At 39.7% G+C, this 9,395-nt stretch overlaps 1 protein-coding gene across 2 annotated transcripts; it reads right to left on the bottom strand.

The window, feature by feature from the left end:
* Positions 1-700: 700 nt before the first annotated feature.
* On the bottom strand, positions 701-8,113 carry pmela (premelanosome protein a). Of its 2 annotated transcripts, none has more exons than XM_083938809.1 (13): positions 7,995-8,113; positions 6,517-6,612; positions 6,260-6,406; positions 5,325-5,459; positions 4,510-4,671; positions 4,115-4,399; positions 3,668-4,006; positions 3,023-3,178; positions 2,752-2,925; positions 2,538-2,640; positions 2,102-2,307; positions 1,924-2,014; positions 701-1,297 (listed from the first exon to the last, which is right to left on the bottom strand). In XM_083938809.1, the coding sequence occupies exons 1-13, from the start codon at positions 8,050-8,052 to the stop codon at positions 1,144-1,146; spliced, it is 2,106 nt and encodes a 701-aa protein (XP_083794935.1). In that variant the 5' UTR covers positions 8,053-8,113; the 3' UTR covers positions 701-1,143. The 2 variants fall into 2 exon arrangements, with proteins under 2 accessions (XP_083794935.1, XP_083794936.1); XM_083938810.1 differs by having other exon boundaries at positions 3,023-3,118.
* Positions 8,114-9,395: the final 1,282 nt, after the last annotated feature.

Here is a 9,395-nt window from a genome sequence, read left to right as displayed (position 1 = left end):
TGGAGGCCCTTCGCGAACAGTTGTTCTTTGAGGTTGGATTGTTGAATCTCCTGAGAAGGGATAAAAAGGAGATTCAACAATCTAACCTCAAAGAACAACTGTTCACAAATGGCCTCCTGTAACTCCAACGACTTTCGTTAAGAATCAATAGAGCACTAACAAAGTCAAAACCAACTTCCCACCAATGACTGTCACTCTAATGACACTTGGACTTGGCACAAAGGGTTCCAGTGACATCATCGGCCTTGTGAAAGGTTAAATACCAGGATCTCCACACCAGATAGTTGGACCAGTCCCAGCCTGGATGCTGAGACTAGTCCAATCTAAATGAACTGATGAAGCCTCTTGGATGAGAGGTGAAACGTCTTCCAAGACAAACAACCAAGTCCAGTTTCTTATGACTTAAATTTCTTTGGGGATAACGAAGACCTGGGCAAATGAGAACATTCACAGGCCAACCAAGTGTAGTCAGACCATACTCCAGCACTGTGGGAATAGTTTGGCTATGCAAGATGAATCCATATATGAATCAAACATTTTATACTGGTGTGTTGATTAATCAATTTCATATTATTTCTGCTATAGTGTTGTATTAACCTTGAGAAACTTTTCAAATCCTGTTCACATGAATCACATGAATATCACATGCAAATGAAAAGGAAGTAAACACACGATGGTGTTGAAGTTGCACTTTATTCATTTCAGGGTAGCAAACACAATAATGTTCTGTGACGTAAGTGATTTAAGTTACATCACAAAGAAATTGAACTGAAATGTGTTAACATTGATTTTCCAAATTGTTTGAGTATAAGTAGGCCACAAATAGGAGAATAAGACATGGCTTCTATAAACTATCAGTGCCAATTAATAAAAAATACTGTTGGTCAAAATAAATATCACTTTCCTCTACAAATGTTTCATCATTCTTATGACACTTATTTATTCCACACTTGACTCCTTTATATTTCTACACATGCTGAATGCAGGGCAGGTTCACTTAACTTCACTAAGGTTCGCTTAATTGGCTCTGGTTTAATACATTGACCGGGAACTACAATATTACTTTAGTTAGAGTATTATTTGTATAAAGTCAATATTGGAGCAGATGTTGTAGATGATGAGTGCATTAGCTGATGATGATATTCACACAATCCTCCCCTGAAGCAGTGGACGACTCTCTCCTGGCGACTGTCGGCTCAACAAGTTCCACAACAGCAAAGGCACCGATGTTACTGCAGAGCTGCCTCCATTACTGTCAGCCTGGTCATCTGTTAGTGGCTGATACTGCTTGAAACGCCTGTTTAAAGACACGCGGCAAGTGAGACAGGTGAGGAGAATTCACTAAACATAATATGTGGTTTCCCCCGGTGAAACATATTAATTTATATGACATGAAATGAAGGCGAAACAAAATAAAAAAGGAAACAAGGAATGAAATCTAAAAAACAAAACAATAAACCCACTAAACTAAGATGGTGACAATGGTAAATATTGCCATGTGAGCATGTTAGCAGGCTGATGTTAGCTCAAAGCACTGTTGTACAGACTCTGATGGAAAACTGTCTGTTTGGGAGTTCCACAGGGAACAATTCCTGGATCCCTTTCTCTTTCTAATACTGCGTTCATTCAGTTTTGCCGGTCACTTCAAGATTTTTGATATTGTGCATGCTGGCTTGTTGGCATAGCTTCAGACACAAGTTATCACCGTGTTTTTACTGCTAAAAATGAAATTCACACATTAGAATGATGAGAAATATAAAAATGATGCTTAGGTTAACAATAATGAAAAGAGGATTCATGCAATTTACCATAATTACAGCATCTTTGTTTGCTACTTGTTTGTTAATCACACTTTTCAAGAGTTTTCTTTAATAGTAATTAATTCACCAATTCAATAATTGCATTCCTAAATTAAGTACTCACCTGTACATCAAACCAATACAACAGACGACACAGGCGAGAACCATAACCCCCAGGACTGTAGCTGCAGTTCCAGCTGGGGAACCACCGGAGGCTGAAATGAATGCACATCATACAAATGAGAGAATAATCTATAGATCAAGTACTTAAGTTGTGATTAAATTATTTTTCTTCCACCCACCTACTGTTACACTGACTCTGGCACTTGCCACAGCAAGACTGACATCGTTGGTCAAGGAGACATTGATACAAAATACTCCAGAGTCATTGAAGAACTGACGAAGGATCATCTGACAGTCTGGAGAAGGTGTAGCTACGCTACAGACCGTTTCCATCGGTGTGATACAGTCAGCATCTGAAATGACTGTGCAGACCTCACTTGGCAGACTGATGCAGAGACATAGTAACAAAAGTGGTTGTTATTTTCATAAACAAGGCTTTTTGTCATAAACACAATACATGAGATATTACATATCACAGTCGTTGTGTTCATTAGAATAATGAACTCGACTTATAAAGACCGTACATCCAAATCTGAAGTTAAGCTGAACAGTAAGTCAAGCTCTTGACTGTCTGCATGCACTTTATAGATTGAGTTGATGAATGTTACTGCTCACCTTCCCTGACACGTAATGGTGACATCTACAGCATTCTGATCCAACTCGGTCGCCATTGCTACAACATTGGCTACCTGTATAATCTCTACACTTTCAATACCCTCTGTAGGGTTGAAAGAGGCAGAAAGAGAGATTTTGACACTGTTAAATCAATGTTTCTATTAAAACAGCTGAGGTTTAAACTGCCATAGTTAAGAAAACTGTGTTGACTTACGGACAACATCTACAGAGGTGGCGAGGGATCCATAACGGTAGATCATGCAGTCAGCTGTCAGCTCTGGGGCTTGTCTTTTAGCCACAACGAGGGGAACCTGTGCAGGATCAGTTTCAACCTCTGCTTGAACTTCACCTTCGGCTGCAACAGCCTCTTCTTCAGCTGCTAGTTGCTCTGGAAGAACAAGAGAAATGGTGCCATAATAATTTTGTGACAAGAGTCATCTTTTTATTTTGTGTATGCTTATTTTAAAGGTTATTTTAACACTCACCTGCAGGAGCTGCAGTAGCTGCAACTTCATTCTCAGTTGCCTGTACTTCAGCCTCGGTATCTTCAGCTGTTGCTGCCTCTTCTACAGCTGTGGACTCTGTGGCAGCAGGAGCTACAACGTTATCTGCAGGGGCTTCGGTTTCAGCTTGGACAACCTCTGCAGCATCAGCAGCAGCATCAACATCATCAGCATCAGGAGTAGCCTCAGCAACGGCAGCGGCATCAACATCAGCAGCAGCAGCAGCAGTAGCCTCAGCAGCGGCAGCAGCATCAACATCAGCAGCAGCAGTAGCCTCAGCAGCAGCAGTAGCCTCAGCAGCGGCAGCAGCATCGGCATCATCAGCAGCAGTAGCCTCAGCAGCCTCAGCAGCATCAACATCAGCAGCCACAACGTCAGCTTCTTGCTCTACAGCTACTTCTGCAGCAGGTGCAACAGTGACAGTGACAGCAACAGCAACCTCAACTGGATCTTCTTCTCCCTCAACAACAGGTGCAACTGAAGCAACAGCGTCAACCACAGGCGCATTTTCTTCAGTTGCATCTGTAACCACTGCAGTTTCATCTGCAACAGCATCTGCAGCAATTGTATCAGCATCTGTTTGTTCTTCAGCTGCAGGTGCTACAGGGGCAGCAGTGGCCACCTCACCTGCTGCTGCATCCGTCTCCTCAGCAGCCACATCTGCATCCTCAGCAACAACATCTGTTTCTGCAGCTGCGTCGACTCCTGCAGGTGCTACGGAGGCAGCCTCTACTGCCTCTGTGTCTGTATCAACTGTATCGACTGTATCGACTGTATCGACTGTATCGACTGCTTCTCCACCTTCTACTTCAGCTGGCTGAACAGATGCAGCGAGTGGAGTGTTGTCAGAGGCAGGAACATCTAGTGCAATTGCATCTCCACCCTCGGCCGGTGCTGCTGGGACAGCTGCAGGAGTGGAGGCTATCACAACTACGGCTGGAGCAGCAGAGGCATCAATAGGAACAACTGAAAGAAAAGTTAAAAACTATCAGAAAAACTACAGTAAATTCAGACTTCTTTTAGGATGGTCAGTGTTCATGTCTAAAAGATTTAAAAAGCTATGATTTGTCTCACCAGCAGTGGGGTTTCCGCAGCCGTTGGGGATGCTTGCCATCAGGACCACCTGAGGTTTGAAGGTCCCGACTGCGAGGTATGTGTGTGTGACAGTGAGCTCTCTGGAGATCAGAGTACCAGTGTTGTCGCCAAAGTCCCAGCTGAAGCTGACATCGGCACTGTTGAGATACTGGCTGGGATCATGGAGTTTGACGCTGAAAGCAATGGCTCGGTTCTGGATGAAGTTCTGGTCGTCCTGGTTTACATCATTGACTTGGGCGAGCGATATGGTGAAGGGAATCTGGTCTGGTGACGGAGAAAATTATGTAGAACTGTTATGATGGGGCTTGTTAAAGAAATAACAATATTGCACAATCATTTTCATCGTGTTAGCATAGAATTTGTTTGATGGTAACCTGTGATGGCGAAGACCGTGGAGGCATAGCCGAGAGGGATGAATTTGTCTTTGCCGCGGCAGTGATAGATGACAACCTCCATGTTGTAGGAGCCCAGGGGGACATTGTCTGTGCCGATAGTGAGGGATGATGATGGTCCGTCTGCCACCTGCCAGTAACGCCCTTGAATAGAGATTGAGTTGTGATTATTTAGAGAGATCTGGTATTTACAGCTAAATTAATTGAATTCACATATTTTGGAGAATTTGATCACATAGCACATGAGATGCAATTGCTTTGATGTGAAAGAGCAACAAACTAAATGTACTTTTTATTTTATTCTGAATTGTGCTGAGGAACAGACTTTTGGTATGAAAAATAAAATAAAGAAGATTGCTGATGCCTTTAGCACACACTGGTTTCTTATTATCTGGTTTGGTCAATTATTGAATAGTGTCAGACTTCATGACTTGAATACCAAAAGATTAAAATGGCAAACTGTACTGTGCAGGTAATACTAACTATTCACAGAACAAAAGAAGAATGTCCTTGAGTTCTGCTGCAGTGTCTTCAGATGTAAAAGGTGATGAAAAATATAAAACCTTTCTAAAAAGTTGCTTCTGAGAGCCTTTGTGATACGGCCTGGGGCAAATGGAAAACTTTAACTTCATTGCCTGTAGGAGAAACTTTCCCTGTACTCTTTTATAGCCCCTAGTCTGTTCTTTGTCTCTATGGAGATTTTACATGTAATTTGGAACATTTGGGTGTCCTACTGTAGCATTAATTACAGCATAGCCTTTTAAAATGACTAAATATCACAAAATCAAAATCTTTACCCCATGTCTTCCACACAAATACGTAGTGGGGTTTCTTGTTCTGGCTCCTGGTGAATGGTGTACCGTCAGGGAAAACTCCGGTCGATTGGGTGTCCTGGTCAGGATACACAGCCTGACCCTCCTGGTACTGTTGTCCTGAAAAAAGATGACGGCCATAGATCATACATCAATAGCAATAACAGACGTGCTAATTAAAAACTGTAACACTGCATGTGAATATGAAGCAACACACCCTCTTTACTATTGACCTCAAAGTAGAGACCTTCTGACTGTTCAACACGTTTTATTCACATATTTCTGAATAAGTTCACTTTTGGCTCTTTTGTTATCTTTCTTCAACCTTCAACCATCCTGTTTTTAGTTATGCCACATACAAAAACTACATAATTGGAAAAGTTTATTTTCTGGTTGATCAGTTGATGCTATTTTTGCTGGTAGGGTCCAGTGTCTGCTCCCCCTGTGAAGGTTTGGATGGTATTGTTTATAGTTCCTACCGTGTTACAAATCAACAAAAAGCATTTAAAAACAAGAGAAAGGCTATCCCTGAATAAAAGACCCACTGTGAAGTCAAAGAGTGAATGCTTACGCAAGTGTCAGCCAGTCAGACTTGCCCTTCTATATAATTGTCGCTTTGCCTGCTATATTTGTCTGTATTGGTATTGCTATTTATTCTATGTAAAGCAGCTTTATGTGATAGCATTGGAGTCCTAGACAAATTTCCCTTCAAGGATAATCAAGTGTATCTTATTGTATCTTATCTTATTTGATTGTACAGCCCTTTGGTCAAGTGGTGTTTTTTAAATGTGCCTTATTAACAAATTCAGATTTAATTGGAATTACCTTTCTTCAGAAAACACCACGTCAAAAGCCTTTCATGACAAAATGATCGGCTATTCACTATGAAAAAATTATGACATCAGAACCAGTTTTCTTACCGTTGATGGTGCAGTTTTGTGCCCAGACCACCTGCCCATCAGAGAGCGTCGTCTGGTTTGGTGGAAAGTTCAGATTAATACTGAAGGTTGCTCTTGCTCCGGTCAGTGTGGGAGCATCATTTTTCAGATCAAAAGTTACTTCACCCCCTGAAGAAAAAAAAAGAGGACAAGTCAACAATAATTAAACACCTTTAGATTGACCGGCAGACTGCATTGTGTAATATTCATATTTTGAGAAGTAGAGGATGAGGACTCACCAAACCAACAGTTCCTAAATCTGGAGTCTCCATCTTTCCACACCGGATACATCCGTGAGTTCCATGAGCGGTAACGTGTGAACTGACTTCTCGGCTCTGGAAGAAATATCACAAAGTCTTTCAGGAAAAGAAGCTACATTCTGCATCTTATATTATTCTCACAAATATAACAACCAACACACAATAAGGAAAAGTGTTTTCTCTGAGACCCATTTCTTAACTTCTTATTTTTCATTGTCAGTGTAGGAAACAAGAGTAATTTGTTTTGTTTGTGCCAGATTAAGTGTGATTATAATGTTTATTTCAGTAGAGTTATGTAGAGTTTTTTAAAAGAGGCACAATTTATATGTGAAAATCAAGCAGACTTTGAACATAATGATAGAGATGCTTATGTAAATGAGAGCAGGTCCATGTTTTTGGTGTTGAGGAGGGGTGAGGGGTGTCGGGGTTCTTGGCGGCGGGAGTCACACGACCTGCAATCCCCCTCAATCCCTTTCATGTGACTATCAGCTGAGCAGCAGCATCAGTAATCCTAGTGAGAGGAATGAGGGATCCCAGACAACTGGCTCACTGGGTGTTTGTGTGGAAATGTTTTTTCTTTTGCATGAAATACCCTCACAATAACATGATGAATGTTTTTTCAAATTTACAAATGTGAAAAGAAAGGAAGATTAAGAATTACAACACAGTATTCTCAATCTTAGCACACGCCTTAGAACATAATTGAGCCTGTTTATTGAATGCAAATCAGCACATACAAGTTTGTACATCTTGCTCCTCTTTAACAGAGTGCAGAGTGTGTTAGCGTGAAATAAGCATGAAATGACAGATAAATCCGCTTGCTTTTCAATTAGTTCAAACAAAGAAATACTGATGTTTGAGCGTGTAACTGATGTAAATGTGTTGATTTATATTAGTCACAGTAAATGAAAATTAGTCACTTTCTCTGCTGTTAAACTGTTGGAAGGTCTGACATCACATGTAGCAAAATCTTAATCCCAACAAATAACTCATAACTCAATGCACATATTTTATAAGTCACTCATCATATGTAATAGTTATTGTTTCAATTTCTCTGAAACTAATTCTGTTTCACTGTTTATAGTTTAATTTCTTTACAAAGTACTGAGATATTGTTTTGTTCTCATTTTTCATGTACTTAATTTAATTTTGTAAAATATATACTTTTGACTTGTTTGGTTCCTTCATAGTTTTTTATTGTATTCTATCACTTTGATAGTTGTTTCTGAAGCTGGCATAAAAAGAGTTTCACTGTATGTTTTACTGTCTTTGAGTGTATTTGTCACCCTGATTTAATTTGAAATTCATTAGACTCATAAGTCTTTATCCTATTCTATTGATATTGATCTTTCATAAGAGAGACAAATGAGATAGAAAAGTTCAATGTAGTTGCACTGAGAAAAAACTTCAACAAACTTGAAATAAGTTGTTTTCTGCTGGGAAAAAAAAGTACTCACTTATCGCAGTGGCAAATGTAAAAGCTGAAACCAGCATCACCAGCGCCAGAGTCCTCATCCTGTGTTTGGTCGTCTGTCTCCTCTCTCTGAACCCTGATCCTCACCCGGCAGTCCTGACTACAACTAGAGAGACTAAACAAATGTCCTCTCACTCCCTTTAAGAGGGCCTCAGACTTGAATTACCATAAAGTTTCTTCTCACCTCTGACATCAGTGGGAGTCTCAAACTGGCACCACACCCCTCAAGAACAATATGGGTGCTGTTTTGTGAGCTATTGTTGTGTTTTAAAAAAATGTCTGTGTTTACTCACAGTTCTTTGACATTGCTGTATTTTATTAATTCAATTTTATATTCTCGTCTGAGCTAACAATGTTTATACTTTGTGTGTTTTTACTTGTGAACCACATTTAAGCCAAATTCAAATGTCTATATAATGCATTATCTCCAATAAAGCTCAGGAACATGTACAATACTTTAATGCAAACAAAGAAACTCTCCAAAAGAAAGGATATTGTGCATGTAAATAATTCAAATGAACACAAAGTTGCAGACATCCCTCAAGCAGGACAATATTTTTGAGTGCATTATTGAAAAAATCAATGGATTCTTTCTACACAGTGTAAATGAAAAGGTTGTACGTGATGCCTGCTTCAGGATGGAGAGAGTGGTGAGAACTGTGAGCAAAGCTCGAGTCATGCCTTTTTTTCCACGTATGACCTTAGAGCTATGTGTGCACGGGCATCACAAGAGGAGTGTGTGGGTGGCAAATCAATGGCATCCTTTTATTTCCTCAGCCATTCCTCTGTATTCGGCCGTCCACCTCAGGCTGCTGCAGCTCTAAGAATCTGTGTTCACAGCAACGTAGACACACCCGTGCTCCGTTTACGAGACATAGTCCAGAGTTTAATTCAGATGAAGAATACGTTTAGAGAATGAGCTGACTGTTTCTGGATGATTAAAAGTCTCATTTTAGACAGACAGACAGATAGACAGATAGACAGATAGATAGTTAGATAGATAGATAGATAGATAGATAGATAGATAGATAGATAGATAGATAGATAGATAGATAGATAGATAGATAGATAGATAGATAGATAGATAGATAGATAGATAGATAGATAGATAGATAGATAGATAGATAGATAGATTGTTTGTTTGCTGGATCTACTCTTGATTTTTGTCAACACCATCAGAAACATAAAAATGCTTATTTGAAAACTATTTGAAATGATCTTATATATTATATATATATATTTATATTTCACTCATAACTTTACCCAGTCCCCTGTGTAATGCACACAGGTCTTGAAATCCATTTAATTACATTTTTTTAAGCAAAATAAGTAAACATTTAATGAGTGTAATTAAAATTGTATCATTAAATTACATTTGTCTTTA

This window comes from Echiichthys vipera (genome assembly GCF_963691815.1).
Source record: "Echiichthys vipera genome assembly, chromosome: X".
NCBI classification, from domain to species: domain Eukaryota; kingdom Metazoa; phylum Chordata; class Actinopteri; order Perciformes; family Trachinidae; genus Echiichthys; species Echiichthys vipera.
Note: the sequence above shows the minus strand (reverse complement) of the source record. Positions and strands in the feature narration are given on the sequence as shown.